Source organism: Cyprinodon tularosa, unplaced genomic scaffold (genome assembly GCF_016077235.1).
Source record: "Cyprinodon tularosa strain WSP-4 unplaced genomic scaffold, ASM1607723v1 ctg372, whole genome shotgun sequence".
NCBI lineage: Eukaryota > Metazoa > Chordata > Actinopteri > Cyprinodontiformes > Cyprinodontidae > Cyprinodon > Cyprinodon tularosa.
The window spans coordinates 142,490-159,406 of record NW_024039088.1 but is presented as its reverse complement, the minus strand read 5'-3'; the positions used below and the strand labels follow the sequence as shown (position 1 = coordinate 159,406).

Below are 16,917 nucleotides of genomic sequence, written 5' to 3'. Positions count from 1 at the left end.
ACATAACACACACAACTGGGGGAGAAAAAGGCAACCTCTTTTGGCATTAAATTAATCATATTTAGTTACTTAAACTCAATTGTTTTATGTCCTACCCAGCTAATATGAAACTATTGTGTTAGTAACGAAAGTAAATGCCAAAAACGGTTGCATAGTTGTTTTTTTGAGTGAGAGAAAACAGATACATTTACTTGGAATAGGCTTGTATTTGTGATTATATACAAATTTAAAATAAATGAACGTTAGTTCCACCTGTGCTGTGACCTCACTGGCAGCGGGGCTGAGCGCGTGCCCAGAGCAGAGGGACGCACCTGTACCCACTTGTTCTTAATTGAACCCTGCAGTAAATCAAAGCAGACTCTGCTGTTGGTGAGTCAGGGAGAATGGCTGATTCTCGTAGAGTCCAGCTCACTACTCTGAGCTGTGGTGCCGCATTTAGCTCCGTCATACCGGATTCTAACCGACAACCTTCTTTGGAGGCTCTGCAGAAGGACGGAGCAGGGTCAGAGCGACTGTCTGCTAACGAGACTGTGCGGCTGGTTTTCACTTTGTTTGAGCCTGATAAAAGGAACTTTCCAGAGTTTAACTATCGGGATCTGGTTGAGAACAAGGTGGGTTTACATCCTGCTTTAATTAAGACTTTTTTTTTAACTAATGACGCCGTTTCTAAATATTCACTGGATTGAAAGCAAACTGATAAACATTTGTTCTGTTATTGGGACCAACGGTCAGAAAATTACACCCTATATAACCTATATAGTTTTTATTCTATATGCAGAACTGAGTTAACTTTATTGCCATTTCAGTCTGAACCACACTAAACCGTTATTTTAATCTAATTCAGGTGCGGAGTTTTATAGTCTGTGTCTCTGACATCTGGGTTTATTTGCGGCTCATTTTTTCTTCATCCTAATTGTTGGAGGTCAAAGGTGAGAAAATAATTTTATGGGTTGGAATGAAAAACGTAATTTTTCAAAGAGAAACGTTTTGTAATGACCGCAAAGGTTCAGTAAAATTAAATAGATGGAGGAAGTTGTTTTTCGGGAGAGTGTTTAATATATATAGGCTATATACACACACACAATATAGACATTTTCTTTTTTTATTAAAGGATGCCCAAAAAAAGTAAAACTTTAAAGTGCCATAAGGAGATTTGATTAAAAAAATAATTATAATAAAATTAAGGAGGAAAAGTATTTTGTATCACTGCATATAGCCAAGGTTCTACAGAGACCACTTTATCAAAATTCTCTACCATAATATAGCCTGGAATACCTGTTGCAATTTCAGTAATCCAGTTATGTGATTGGTGGCCTGGAGAGGCTACCTTTAGGGATTTTTCCAGATATGTCCAGGAAAGATGTGGTCTGAGGACTACTGTGAATTCCTCTGGAGTGCCTTTCCCTTGGTGGAAGATGATGTAAGTACTAATGCATATGAACATGCATTAACTGCTTGGTTTAAAGCTGAAAAATTAAGAGTAGAGCTATTTTTATGGTAATATCAGTCATAATATTTTAGGTTTTAGAGGTTTCTCTGCTTCAGCACAGCTGGTTATAATGATTGCTGTTAATCAGCTTTCAATTAAAATCAGCTGTGCTGGAGCAAGGAAACCTCTAAAACCTGCAGGACAGGGGGCCTTGAGGACTGAACTTTGGGAGTGCCTGTTTTAGAGGTTTCTCCGTATCAGTGCAGCTGATTTCCATTAATGGCTGATTAACGCGCGTTTGCTTTTGGCTTTTTTAATGTAACATGACCAATATTGAGTGCCTCTGTGATTTTTGAAAATTGCATTTTAATTTCAAATTATATTGCAAATGCAATTAATTGCCAAGCCCTAATCTCGCATATATCTGTATTTGAATTAGGTGTGTTTATGCAATTGAAACAATTTAACTCTCCTTTATTGGGAAGAACATAACCTTAGGTTAATTTAAAGCTGATATGTTGAAAACCCTAAGAATCACATGGATGCAGTTTACTTCCCCTCTCCAACTTGAGCACGCCTTCAGCTTGTACCTTATCTGTATATCTTGACCTTTTCCACTTAATTTACCCACACGTTTTTCCAAGTATCCCAATACATCTATAACAGTTGTTTGATCAATGGAACTAAAAGAAGGCTTTGCCTTTTTTGGATGGTATTGTTAACAATGCACTTGTCGGTCAAAGCAAACAGAAGGTGATGTCACACTGAGTCTACCTGAACTGGAAGAAAAGGGAGAACATGACGAAGCTGCTGCCATTGCAAGGAAGTTGGAGGAAAAATATGTGAGCAGCAATGATTATGTCAATCTAAACCTTGATGATTTCAAAATTTTGTTAGTTATGATTCAATCAATTCCAGGGTGGCAAATACAGAAAGGACAGCGTCCAGGACCTGGTGGACATTGGGTATGGATATGATGAAGATGATTCTTTTATTGACAACTCTGAGGCGGTGAGTTGGTTTTAAATGAACATTTAAATAAAGATGCTACAGATATTTTATTTTCTTTGTCAAAACAAGAACTTGTTTAAGTTTAGGCTTCTTAACTACTATAATTTAGACATTTTAACAATAAATAAACCATAAAACAAATGGAAGGAAATATTCTCTAAAGAAATCAGTAATTTATTAGTTTCATTGGTTCAATTCATCTGCCTTGTGTATAACTGCACAATTTCTGGTTTAATCTAGTATGACGAGTTGGTTCCTTCCTCCCTTACAACTGAATTTGGTGGATTCTACGTGAATTCAGGTGTACTGCACTTTCGTCAGACCTTTGACCATGACACTGATGACCTCTCCACAGAAGAGGGAGCATCAGAGCCAACAAAAGTAGGTGGAGGATGATCCTGGGTTCCATTTTGCGAAGCAGTTTTAACAAACTCGGATTAAAATCCTCAACTCTAGATTGATCTAGCCTATACATATAAACAGAGTTTTATGGGGCCCCCAGGAACTTGGGGCCCTAGGTAATTGCCTAGTGTTGCCTAATGTTACACCCCCCGCCTGACCATGACAACAGACCACAGGAACTAGAGATTTTAATGCAGAAATGAAAATAAAAACGGAGAATTTGTTCAAAAGACAAACTGTGCTACAGCTGCAAAGAGGAAGGATTTTGCTTGAGTTAAGTTGCATGACGTTGACTATGGCAGGCTGTTTTTACATTTATTAAAAGTACTCTCCTCTCTGTTGTTCCATTTGTAGATCTAAAATAAGATTCTTTCTGATCAAAATCCCACTCCTAGAACAACTATATTTCCTAAGATTAAATTTTTGTAGCAGAAACTGAATTTTAGAAAGTAAAAAAAAAAAAAAAAATCATAGTAAGCAGTGTTGTGCCTGAACGCGTTCATTGAACGAAAGTTCATGAACTCGTTCATATTTTGGGCGAACGTGAACTGAACGTACTGCATTCTTGCCTGATGAACGTTATTGTGAACTCGTTCATTCTGGTGTCTGTGAACGGCACGCTCTCTCAGTTCAGCTCCGTTCAATTGGTTGCCAGATTTCTATAGAGTCCTCCAGGCGAAACCCCGGCTAAATCAAACCGTAAACAAGCCTTAATATGTAGCGGGAAAAACACCCAATCTGGCAACACCAGCTACCAGTGTCGTAGCCTACAGCCGCGTGCGTCATCAAAACAAAATGCCGTGTGGAAGCCACAGCAGCGTAGAGGCGACAAAGCAGCAGTATGATCACTTAAAACAGTTTTATGACCAGGTGGTCGGTGAGGATGATGGCAACAAGTTTGCCCGCCGGCTTTCAGTAACCTTAAATTCCTACCTCAGCCTGGTCCCTCAGTTTGTGTTAGTAAAATCTTCTTGAGCGGAGGTCTTCAACAGGGGATCCGCGACCCCTAGGGGGTCTACGGAGGTACTGCATGAGGGTCTGCATGGTTAGTTGATATTTTTATATTCCCCCCTGCAATTTTTCCCCCCACTAATTGAAATGTCTTTAAATACTCATTAACATGAAATCAACACACTGTAGTAAACAGATAAATGGAGACAAAAGATGTCTTTCAGTCATCAATGCACACATTCAGCGACACACAGGAGCTCTTTCAAGCTGGGCACCGTTTCCTTCACAACAACCAGGAATCAGAATCAGAAAAACTTTAATAATCCCAGGGAGAAATTAATTTCTTTACATAACTCCATCTGTAATAGAGTGACTATAGGACACAATTTCATACAATATATATAGTTAAGGGGTCCCCGCTCCATCTCGCCATCAGTTTGGGGGTTCTTGGTCTGGAAAACATAGAAGACCCCTGTTCTTGAGGGTTTTACTATCCATGTAACTTGTTTGTTAAACCTGCCTGGTATAATTTTCCAGGATTCCAGTATTCCTTTTTAGTATGTATTGAAATGGAATTTCAAATGGAAAAAATTATAAAAAAAAAAAAAAAAACATTTGCACCTTAAAGACTACTTTCCTATTTTTCTTTTAATAATTAGTCATAAAAAAGACAATTCAAGCAGCACATTTTTCCTGATGTTTTTGAGAATATACTGTAGGGGTGAAAGCTGCAGCTGCTACTAGTGTGAAGTGAATGGACAGCAACAAAGCGTTAAAGCAACAATGGGGAAATCTGTCCCCTCAATGCTAATGTAAACCCTGGTTGGATAAGGATTCAAAACTGGATATGAAGATGAAATCTGACGCACAGTTTCAGAGTTACAACTGATAAAATAATTGCTGTCTGTGGTTCTACAGTAGGCTATGGTGTAAATGAGCAATATATGGAAAAAAAAAAAAAGAACTATGAACTAGTTCATTTTTTGGTTTTGAATTATGAACTATGATCTGAACTAGTTCGTTTTAAAATGTGTGAACTGAACTTTGAACTAGTTCACGTAGAAAGAGAACTTTCCCAACACTGATAGTAAGAATTAAGTTTTGTATATCTAGAAATTTCTGGTCATTCTGAAATGCATGTCTTCAAAGTCAAAATAAAAATGCTGATGAGTAATATTAGAAATATGGAGATCTGAAATTAATTCCTAGACATCCAGAATTTTCATTCTAGATGTGGAGAGTGACATTTAGTTTGAAATTGTCATTTAGACAATTGTCATTTGCCATAGCCTGTTGTTACAGGATTGTTTCTGGAATGGCAGTGGACCAATGTATCTATTTAGGGTGAATCATCTGGCAGCAGGTGAAGATTAAGTCTAAAAGCGTTTTTCTAATAGATAGAATGCGCTTGTCGTTTCATGGGGTTAAAGTTGATTATGTCTTTTACACAGTAAGTCCCAAGTGGATGTTTCCAGCCATTTCATGTCCTGTTAACTAATTTGTAGAATCCTCTCCCTATAAATAGTTAATTCTGTGAAAAAATGGACCTAGTGAAGGATTTATTTTTTTTCTTGCACAAAAATGTGACCAAATCAGGAAATAAAACGTGATTGTCTGTAAGGGGAGTAGAGACAGAGCACGCTCTGAGTTTACAGAACAAAACCTGCTTAGCTCTGAGGAGAATGTTGCTACGGTGGCTGAAACGGAGGTTGAGGAAACCTTTGTGAACCGGAAAACTCAGTTTCTCATATTTCAGCTTTAGAAAACTTAGTTTTCAATAAACCTGCTTCATGAAAAAGACCCCTGGTTGCTATTTTATTATTTTGGGGTGGGGTCTAGAATTGTGACAAGTAATCATATTTGCGGCTAAAGTAGTCTGTGTGTGAAACAAGATTTTATAAATGAAGCCTCCAAATTTTAGACTGGAGAAGCAGACTAATTACTCTGACAGCCCTGTTTATTAGCAGCAGTGTTTAGAGTAACCCTGAGTAAGGTATTGGAAATTAAGTTTCCTTTCCTAGAAGAATCTGAGATTGGATTGCAATTGCTCTAAAGATATGTCAGAGCGACTTGATTAGAGCACAATTGGTTGTCATATTTTCAAAAAGGAATATCACTTTTAAAAATTAGCTTTAATAAAGACAATCTATTTTCAGAAAGCACTAGAGATTCATTTGGGGGCTTTTTCATGTTATTGTATAAAACATTAGCTGTTCAAAGATGGCCTGCCACACACTTATTTTGAAGGATTTACATACAGGTGCTTGTCATAAAATTAGAATATCATGAAAAAGTAGATTGATTTCAGTAATTCCATTTAAAAAGTGAAACTTGTATATTATATTCATACATTACATACAAACTCATATATTTCAGATGTTTATTTTTTTTAATTTTGATGATTACAAATGACAACAAATGAAAATCTGAAATTCATCATATCAGAAAATTAGAATATTACTGAAGACCAATAAAAACAAAGGATTTATAGAAATGTTGGCCAACTGAAAAGTATGAACATGAAAAGTATGAGCATGTACAGCACTCAGTATTTAGTTGGGCCTCCTTTGGCCTGTATTACTGCAGCAATGCGGCGTGGCATGGAGTCGATCAGTCTGTGGCACTGCTCAGGTGTTATGATAGCCCAGGTTGCTCTAATAGTGGCTTTTAGCTCTTCTGAATTGTTGGGTCTGGTGTATTGCATCTTCTTCTTCACAATACCCCATAGATTTTCTATGGGGTTAAGGTCAGGAGAGTTTGCTGGCCAATTAAGAACAGGGATACCATGGTCCTTCAACCAGGTACTGGTAGCTTTGGCACTGTGTGCAGGTGCCAAGTCCTGTTGGAAAATGAAATCTGCATCTCCAAAAAGTTGGTCAGCTGCAGGAAGCATGAAGTGCTCTAAAACTTCCTGGTATGTGGCTGCGTTGACCCTGGACCTCAGAAAACACAATGGACCAACACCAGCAGATGACATGGCACCCCAAACCATCACTGACTGTGGAAACTTTACACTGGACTTCAGGCAACGTGGATGAAGTGCCTCTCTTCTTTTCCTCCAGACTCTGGGACCTTGATTTCCAAAGGAAATGCAAAATTTACTTTCATCAGAGAACATGACTTTGGACCACTCACCAGCAGTCCAGTCCTGTTTCTCTTTAGCCCAGGCAAGACGCTTCTGACGCTGTCTGTGGTTCAAGAGTGGCTTGACACAAGGAATGCGACAGCAGAAACCCATGTCTTTCATACGTCTGTGTGTGGTGGTTCTTGAAGCACTCACTCCAGCTGCAGTCCACTCTTTGTGAATCTCCCCCACATTTTTGAATGGGTTTTGTTTCACAATCCTCTCCAGGGTGCGGTTATCTCTCTTGCTTGTACACTTTTTTCGACCACATCTTTTCCTTCCCTTCGCCTCTCTATTAATGTGCTTGGACACTGAGCTCTGTGAACAGCCAGCCTCTTTAGCGATGACCTTTTGTGTCTTGCCCTCCTTGTGCAAGGTGTCGATGGTCGTCTTTTGGACAACTGTCAAGTCAGCAGTCTTCCCCATGATTGTGTAGCCTATAGAACTAGACTGAAAGACCATTTAAAGGCTTTTGCAGGTGGTTTGAGTTAATTAGCTGATTAGAGTGTGGCACCAGGGGCCATCAATTTTGAACCTTTTCACAATATTCTAATTTTCTGATATGATGAATTTGAGATTTTCATTTGTTGTCATTTGTAATCATCAAAATTAAACAAAATAAACATCTGAAATATATGAGTTTGTATGTAATGTATGAATATAATATACAAGTTTCACTTTTTAAATGGAATTACTGAAATCAATCTACTTTTTCATGATATTCTAATTTTATGACCAGCACCTGTAATCTATTACTCCTATTTGTGTTGCACCTGGACGCATATGGAAAAGTGTGCAGAATGTTTAAAAAAAAATAATTCTAATTTAGGAATTTTTGTCTCATTTGGTGGCAAAAACTAAATGCGTTAAAATTAAAGAGCATTTAATTTCAAATGTTTGGAAGATATGTCAATGGGCCCATCTCAATTGCTTCCTGAACTTCATCCAGCATCTGTTTCCTCTTTCATTACTGGACAGACTGATAAATCCAGGTCTGTCTCACCTTGGTAGCCATGATGATATTGGCCAGACACACCTGGGCTGTGTCAGAAGGTGTAGGCCATTTTATGAGATTGTCTTAGTGGATGGAAAAGTGGTGGACTCAGTTTCCCACACTGCACCTGGGAAAAGTGGCAATCAGCTGTGGTCACAAGAGGAGCAGATATATGCCAGGATGCTTGCAAGAGCTCTCCTTGTTAAGCACAATGTGATTTTTATTTTTATTTTTGCGGGCAGGGGGTAGAGCGAGAGAACAAAGAGGGCTTAGGAACCGTACGAGTCACGTGACCAACGGTGAGTGAAAAGTAGTGATCTGTCCAAATGTCAATTAGCTGAGTTCACTATAAATTCCACTATCGTCCTTCATCTGTATAGTGATGGAGTTTGGGCAGACCTTTGGATACAGCTCTGGTTTTATCAGTCTGTTTAGTAATGAAAGATGGGAAACAAAGATGCTGGCGGAAGTTCAGAGTATCGGAGTTGGGCATATAGCCAACTAACCGTGCCCCTCCAATGGCCCAGTATTTGGACACAACCACAGGGCATACAACTACTGGTGAGAAAAGGAGGCATGCTTGAGGAGAGTCAGACCACCTTTCCTCTTCATTCCCTATACTAATGGGATGTGAACAATTGAGCCGTTGCCATGGTGAATTGCATTATCTGCATTTTAATTAGTTCCTCCTACATGCTTAAATTTGCACTAAGCTGATTGGATGCCAAGTTTAGTTATTACATTGATATCTCCTGTCCTAAACCCAACACTCTGTAAGGAAGATGGGGGTAGAGCTACTCGAGTATCTGCTTACTAGGGCTACCTTTTAATCTCCTCTCAGTAGGAACTTCCCTTGAAAAGAGAGGCCTAATTATCCTTTGGAAAAGTCTTACCCTCCACATATTCTCTGCAGAAGGATTTGACCTCTATAATTGAATGTTAATACAGAACTTTTCTGAACCTTATCAGAAACGTAAACTTGACTGTGAGCAAGTTGAATCAGAGAAACGGCGTAAAGCACTCGGAGAAATGGAAACCAACTTAAAATTGAGGTAAGCTGGCCCAGAATAACACTACTCTTGTTTAGAAGTTTGTTTTATTGGGGTTAAACAATTGACTTGAATCTCATAAGACTGTCCACTCTGTAGCACTGTGTCCAAAGTAAGTGTGGATGATGTAAAGATCAAAAAGAAGAAAAAGGCTGCAAAAACACTGAGCGTCACCAGCATGTTGAAAAAGTTTCAGCGTGAGAAGGAAAGGGAGCGGCAGAACACTGAGAAGGCTAATCGAATGATGGCTGCTGTTACAGATCCAACATCCTCCATGTTCCCAGCAGATGCAGCAGGAGGAGGGGGTTCTGGTCTGACAGACCCTCTGCTCAGTTTGATCGGCTCCACTAATGATCATGCATTAATCCAAGCAGCCAGCACAGTGGATTTTGATATAGATTTGGACTCTTTGTTGGAGGTCAGTGAAGAGAATTTGTCACCAAAACCTCTTCCTCAAACCGCTGCTGAAACGCAGTTCATAAAAGCCAGATCTGAGCTCAACGTCCAGCAAAATATTAATTCTGAAGCTGAATCCAAATGTTCAACTGAAAGGGTCAACCTGCAGCCGCAGCCTGAAGCAGAGCAACTTCAACTCCAGGCTGAACCTGCTCCTGTGGTACAGTCTCAGTGTACCCTGCTGCCTGAGGGACTTCCCCAACGGCTGGAGCACAGCATTAGGAACCTTGTTATGGTAAGGTTTGCTTTATTTTTTTCCTCCCTCATTATTGTGTTTTTTTTTTTTATCTTAATCTTTGATGCGTTTTTTACTTTAACTTTGTCTCTTTTCATTACTGCAATACTGTTGTTTTTTTGTCCTCGTTCAGAGTTTTAAGGTTTATAATATTTAGATGGCTTCTAATGTAGTTAGTATTCAATAGAAAGAAGTGTGACACAAAATACTTTAAAGCATTTTTTTTTCTTTTTCCCAGGCTGCTAAGACATCAGAGGGGGAATCAAAACTCAAGTTCTTCACTCCAGATATCAACTCAATTCTGCTTGAGTAAGTTAATCTACAACAAATGTGATATTGTATATTATTTCACCAAAATTAATCTTACAAAAGAAGCATAAACAGCCATAAAAATTTAAAGTCTGTTACCCTCTACCCGAGCTAATAAATGCTCTAAAGCAGGCTACACCAATGTGGTGCCTATGGGCACCAAGGGACCCTCAAGGTCCACATGAAGTGCCCTCAGTGTTCTGAAAACAGAACTCACCAGCGAGCCAAGATTGAAATTTTACTTTATTCCGTTGCACTTTTTTTGTAATCATTCATAGAGATTTTCATCATAATCACAAAAGTTGCTCTCAGCCTTAAAAAAGATGGTGACCCTTCCTCTAAAGGTTTTGTTAAGATGCTTGTAGACGATGTAAATAGTAATTGCTTAACTGCTGGCCTCTTTAAAATTTAAGAGAAATTTTAAATTTACTAACATCTGTAATCTGGTTATGTAGAGTAGAATAACACAATTGAATTTAATAGTGATTTATTATTTTATGATCAGAAACTTCTATAAATGGATTCCAGTTAATTTTGGTAATACTTCAAATGCCGAAAAGACAAAGGCATGGGGGGGGGGGGGGGGGCTTCCTCCATTTAGAAGGAACCCGTTCTTAAAATAAGATTTTCATGCTGTAGGTGCCAACAACTGGCGCAGCATGTAGCCTGTGTAAATGTTGCTACATAAGTTCCATTTTCTCATCTACCTTTATATTTAAAGGGATAGTTCAGGTTTTTGGACATGAAGTTGGGAAGTATCACTCTCGGTAGATGAGATAAATGTCATTTTCTTTTCTCAAAGCCTGCTGCTTTGAGAAATGGCTGGTAACGTACCAGAGAAAAGTAGTAAGTAGTACAGTGGTACAAGTAATCAAGGATTTCTTTTTAGCAAGAAAAAAATATTCAGGCATCATTGACTATTTCAATGATTTGAAAACATCCCAGAGCATGTCGGACTTTGATACAGTGGGTAAAACAAGGCACAATTCACAGTAAATATATTTCTAGAGGTGCTGTTCATGTGACATTTTCACCAGACGTTGGTAACAATCCATGCAATCCAAACATACAAAGAAATCGAGCCATAGATGTCCAGAAATGAAGTTATGTTTAATAAAGTGGAATGGTAGAACCTCTAGAAATATATTTACTGAGGAAAAATGGTGGGTTCAATACTTATTTTACCCACTGTATCAATTGGCATTCCTTTTATTTATTGGCCCACTATCAGTCTGCCACATAGGTGCAGAACACTGTCTCAACAGGGGGAAGAAGATGGCGTAGGGGAGCTCAGTCTGAGCAGATGTCTTGTCTCACTTCTGTTCGTAGTGTATCCTTCCGCTGGCTGTATGAATTGCTTTTGCTGGCCAGGCAAATTTCAAGGCATTGTTCATTTCATTCTATGTCAATATTATTTATTCCTTTTATTTAATTGAGCTTGTCTACTTGTTTACTACAGCTGAGATGAGGAGCTGTAAGGAGCCCAAGCAGGTGCGCTGTAGTTGTATATAAACATCAAGGCTATTTTGTACTTATCGCCATTTTATTTTTTATCACAGAACATTACATAAAACTTCCCAAAACCCTGATCTATTCCTTAAGGCAGTTATTAAAATATGACTTCATGATAAATAAGCGAACCTCAAAAATTGCATTGACTGAAGTTATCCATTTAACTAAGCGTTTTCATACAGCTGATCCCATTTTCCTTTTATGACATAAAATTTCTAGTTATTAATTCAATTCAGTTTATTTATATAGCGCCAAATTCACAACACATGTCATCTCAAGGCACTTTACAGTTCAACCAGATCATACAGTCAAATTGATACAAAGTTTTCTATCTAAGGAAAACCAGTTGATTGCATCGACTCATTGAATCAAATACAATCCCTCACACTAAACACATTTACAATAAACTGCTAAAGTAGTCAAACTTTAAATTTGTCAGACTAAAGTGAATTGATCTGTGATTAAAGTTAAGAAGTGCTAAGCTTCTGATTGTCTCACCCTAGTATTGAGCTGCAGTGTCAGGAGCAGAGCAGCACCCAGCTTCGCTCAAAGGTCTACAAGCATCTGTCCTCTTTCATGCCCTGCAGCAAAGACACTCTGCTGAAACGAGTAAAAAAACTGATGATCAGACATGAAGTGAGTCTCCTTTATTTTATTTTTTTAATCTGATTTGTTTGAGTGGTGTGGGTTTTTTTGACTATTTATTTTTTAAGGAGGATAAACTGCAGAAACTAAAGGAGGCTATTGAAAGATCAATGCCAGAGCAGATGGCTGACTTTCAGGAAAGCTGTAAAGCATATGAGCAGGCAAAGACTTTAAAGTAAGTTCTTTGGCATTTCTAATGAGATGGTTGCCAGAATCAAATCTTCAAAGTGCATTTTTAAGCTATCAATTTACACTCACTGGCCACTTTATTAGGTACACCTGTCCAACTGCTCGTTAACACTTAATTTCTAAGCAGCCAATCACATGGCGGCAACTCGGTGCATTTAGGCATGTAGACATGGTCAATACAATCTCCTGCAGTTCAAACCGAGCATCAGTATGGGGAAGAAAGGTGATTTGAGTGACTTTGAACGTGGCATGATTGTTGGTGCCAGAAGGGCTGGTCTGAGTATTTCAGAAACTGCTGATCTACTGGGATTTTCACGCACAACCATCTCTAGGGTTTACAGAGAATGGTCCGAAAAAGAAAAAACATCCAGTGAGCGGCAGTTCTGTGGGCGGAAATGCCTTGTTGATGCCAGAGGTCAGAGGAGAATGGCCAGACTGGTTCGAGCTGATAGAAGGGCAACAGTGACTCAAATAACCACCCGTTACAACCAAGGTGGGCAGAAGAGCATCTCTGAACGCACAGTACTTCGAACTTTGAGGCAGATGGGCTACAGCAGCAGAAGACCACACCGGGTGCCACTCCTTTCAGCTAAGAACAGGAAACTGAGGCTACAATTTGCACAAGCTCATCGAAATTGGACAATAGAAGATTGGAAAAACGTTGCCTGGTCTGAGTCTCGATTTCTGCTGCGACCTTCGGATGGTAGGGTCAGAATTTGGCGTCTACAACATGAAAGCATGGATCCATCCTGCCTTTTATCAATGGTTCAGGCTGGTGGTGGTGGTGTCATGGTCTGGGGAATATTTTCTTGGCACTCTTTGGGCCCCTTGGTACCAATTGAGCATTGTTGCAACGCCACAGCCTACCTGAGTATTGTTGCTGACCATCTCCATCCCTTTATGACCACAATGTACCCAACTTCTGATGGCTACTTTCAGCAGGATAATGCGCCATGTCATAAAGCTGGAATCATCTCAGACTGGTTTCTTGAACATGACAATGAGTTCACTATACTCAAATGGCCTCCAGTCACCAGATCTCAATCCAATTGAGCATCTTTGGGATGTGGTGAAACGGGAGATTCGCGTCATGGATGTGCAGCCGACAAATCTGCGGCAACTGTGTGATGCCATCATGTCAATATGGACCAAACTCCCTGAGGAATGCTTCCAGCACCTTGTTGAATCTATGCCACGAAGAATTGAGGCAGTTCTGAATGCAAAAGGGGTCCAACCCGTTACTAGCATGGGGTACCTAATAAAGGGGCTGGTGAGTGTATGTGTACTACCTCTCATGCTTACTTCACTCCTTTTCTGTTCATTTAGGGTAGCTGTTCAAATATTTAGTTGCTAAATCCTAACAGCCTGTCGTAGCTTTTTAAACGGACTGAACCAGTCTGTTTATAAATGGTTAAAAATTAAAATGGACAGAAACTTCTGTATAAATGTGTTACTGGAGGCCTAGCACATTTACTTGTATTTCCATTTCTGCTTTAGGGAAATTGAGGAAGAAAATGTTGAGGAGAAAAGTGGGAGAAAAAGTGGTCCAAAAAAGTTGTTCAAATGGAATCAGGAGATCAGGTGGGGCGTAACACAGAATATCTTTACTGAAAGTTTCAATACTTACCTAATGGAAATTTTTATTTTTTTTCCCTTATTGTAACACTTGTTTCCATAACATGCAGGGATTGCTTGGATCAGTTATTGAGAGAGAAAATTGCTAAATGCCAAAAGGAGGGGAAAGATGGGCATGAGCTTGAAGAGTACCTTAAAACTATGCTTGATGATGAAGTAAAACCCCTCTGGCCTAAAGGATGGATGCAGTCAAGGTATGCTGCCATTTAAATCCTTGATGTAACTAAAGAAAATAAAGTTTACCTCTTATTTCAGGGTACTGGTGAGGGAGAGCAAGAAGTTGTCAGGCCTTTTCTCTTCTTCCCAGTAAGTTTTATCATCTAGCAAAATGTGGTTTGGATTGTAGTTGATATTTTGTAATAATTAAACTGTTTGTGTGCAAAGGGTGAACAAGGCCAAGAGTTTTCAAACTCAAAAGCGTCAGTCTTGTGTTGGTGGAGCTTCAAAATCTACTGATGGGTGCAGGAGTCTTCAGGGAGACGAAGAACTGAAGGTGAAATCTGGCTTATCTGTCTCATTACCTTCAAAGGCAGACAAAGCTCCAGAGAATGCCACATCCTCCTCTGGCCATTCCCTGCTTGATATCCTTGCTGACCAGGCGCTGGCTCGTGAACAGCCGCTTACTCTTTCAAGGGACTATTTGGCATCTGCCGTTTTCAAACCCTTGGGCTTTGGTTTGGGTGATATAAATCCCACTCTCCCCCCTCCACCACCTCACCCCAGCCCAATCGATTTTCCTGAAAGTCGGGTAACCTTGCCGGAGCTATCGCTGGTTGGAGACGGGAGATCTTAAGGAGCCTCCCAACTCTGAAACGGACAGATTTCATTTGAATATAATCGTATGGCCTGCTGATCCAACATGATTCCTGAAGCATTGTTCAGGCTCGATCGAGTTGTTAAGGATGGAGGATACTTTTGTTGGTTTACAGTTCTAAGGTACAGATGAAAAATGTTTCTTCTAGTGCTCTTGCAAAGCTTGTATTTACCCTTATTAAAGATAAATAAAGCTCCATATGTAAATGCGACATTTTATCCAAGGCCTGAAAGATGCAAACTAACATGCACTACATGAGCTGGTTGTGCCATCCTGGGGGGCCACGGGGTAATCTTCATTTTTCTCACTCCACGCAAAGTTTAAGTATCTGTTTCTAGATCATTGTATGTAAAATCCTGGTGCTCATCAACAGTTTTTGCTCTGAAGCCCCTGTCATACCTTGACAATTTAGCCAGCGTATGCAGAGGTCCCAAATCTAAAACTCTGGCATATGCTCAACTTTCTAGGTATTTTTTTCAATTGTGGGCGTATATATGGAGTATTCATAACAAATCCAGAACTTATGTCCAACAACAGCCTAACTTATGCATAGCACAAGCAGCCTAATGCCCATGAAATGTTACAAGCCAATGTCCTGAGGGGGGTCAGCAATGCACCTGGCCTCCATAAAAAGATTTTTTTAGATTGTGGTATTAACCTAGCTGCTGTTGATCTGTTGAAATGAAAAAAGGGTTTGCAGCTGTTTTTTATGAAATCTTTTACCCATTTGTCAGGAGGGTTTCATTCAAAAGACTTTATTCTACCAATCTGGAGGTATGAAACCGTTGGTAAATTTAACCTAGTGTTACCAAAAACCACAGCAAAGGCAGGTTAGTTTGGTTTTTTTCCCTTTAAACTGAAACAATTTAAGGTCATTTTTAATCAAACTAAGTAGGTCAAATGTAACGAAACAGATTGGCTTGGCTTGGGTAAGGTAGAGTTATGTAATGTACTCCAGACATTTATGAAAACATTAAAGGTATAGTGGAGGATATTCTTTTTTGGGGTGGATCATTAAGTAATGGTGCTCCTAATTGTTAATGATTCTGTGATATGTTTATGTAAGGCTGACCTATGTGCTTGTCCCCATTTTCACTTACTGGTGCTGAGTCTGACATAGTGGAAAAATTGCAAATATTCTTTTGGAAAGTAAGCTTGTATGAATGATGCAAACAGCAACTTTTAAACCGCATGCACAAGGAGAAATGGGCTTGCATGCTCTTGAATGCATTTAACAGGCTTCTCACTTTCGGGAGCGGGTACAGGGCTGTGGATTTTATTTTTAAATTGGAGAGGGCAGGTCTTCTAAAAAAATTGGAAAAACCCTCCATTATACCTTCAACATCCAAAAGCAGAATGAGCATTTAAACGTTTATTTTTTTTAGCAAAACAGTCATATAGTCAATGTACCTCACCAAATGGCTCTTTTGAAAGCAAATTATTTTTCTCTTTTAGGATACAACTTGGATACAGGTGTTTATCATAAACATGAAAAAGTTGCTGTATTAAAGTAATCCTTTAAAAAAAAATCATAACAGATTATTTTTAAAGTGTTTTGATAATTATAACTGGCAACTAATAAAAACAATCCAAACTCGGTATCTCAGAAAATTAGCATATAAAAGATGGTGTCACAATGTAATCTGGTAATTAACCCCACACCTTTTCACATTGGTCTGAAAACTTCAGAATTTTCTAGTCTAAGTCTTAAAACTTTTCTAAGTAAAATGCTCCACACAGCATCCAATCAGCTGTTCGGGGAAACCATGATGTGCCCTTTCAATAAACAACCAATTTAATTCAGTGCAAAAAGGAAAGAATGACAATATTTTATAAGAGTGACTGGTTTTCACGGGCCACACTGTCATATGTCACATCCTGGATAGGCGTGTTGGCTGTGGGGCCCACAGGAGTTCATCACTCACTGTGTGATAGACTACATGTACGGCCATGTGATATTGCACAACCGGCAACTTTATGTACCCCGTCGGGGAGGCTGAGTGGCTTTGGAGAAATAGTTTTGTCGACCTGTCCAAGTGTCCAGTGCGGTGATGAATTCAACTGCCTTAGCCACTTGCTGGGCACCATATATACACTCACCGGCCACTTTATTAGGTACCCCATGCTAGTAACGGGTTGAACCCCCTTTTGCCTTCAGAACT

General features: G+C 39.3%; 1 protein-coding gene across 1 annotated transcript; it reads left to right on the top strand.

Annotated features, from left to right (window-relative positions):
• Positions 1-383: 383 nt before the first annotated feature.
• LOC119790848 (ubinuclein-1-like) lies at positions 384-14,953 on the top strand. Its single transcript, XM_038296579.1, has 13 exons — positions 384-611; positions 2,173-2,271; positions 2,348-2,440; positions 2,681-2,821; positions 8,881-8,963; positions 9,060-9,651; positions 9,890-9,960; positions 11,976-12,108; positions 12,186-12,292; positions 13,804-13,887; positions 13,992-14,135; positions 14,197-14,247; positions 14,326-14,953. The coding sequence occupies exons 1-13, from the start codon at positions 384-386 to the stop codon at positions 14,732-14,734; spliced, it is 2,235 nt and encodes a 744-aa protein (XP_038152507.1). The 3' UTR covers positions 14,735-14,953.
• The last annotated feature ends 1,964 nt before the right edge of the window (positions 14,954-16,917 follow it).

Bases quoted from the DNA above. Each gene is read 5' to 3' on its own strand.
- LOC119790848 (XM_038296579.1), top strand. From the start codon at position 384: ATGGCTGATTCTCGTAGAGTCCAGCTCACTACTCTGAGCTGTGGTGCC. The intron at 612-2,172 runs GTGGGTTTACAT...TGTCGGTCAAAG, and splicing joins GGGATCTGGTTGAGAACAAG to CAAACAGAAGGTGATGTCAC. The intron at 14,136-14,196 runs GTATGCTGCCAT...CTCTTATTTCAG, and splicing joins AAAGGATGGATGCAGTCAAG to GGTACTGGTGAGGGAGAGCA.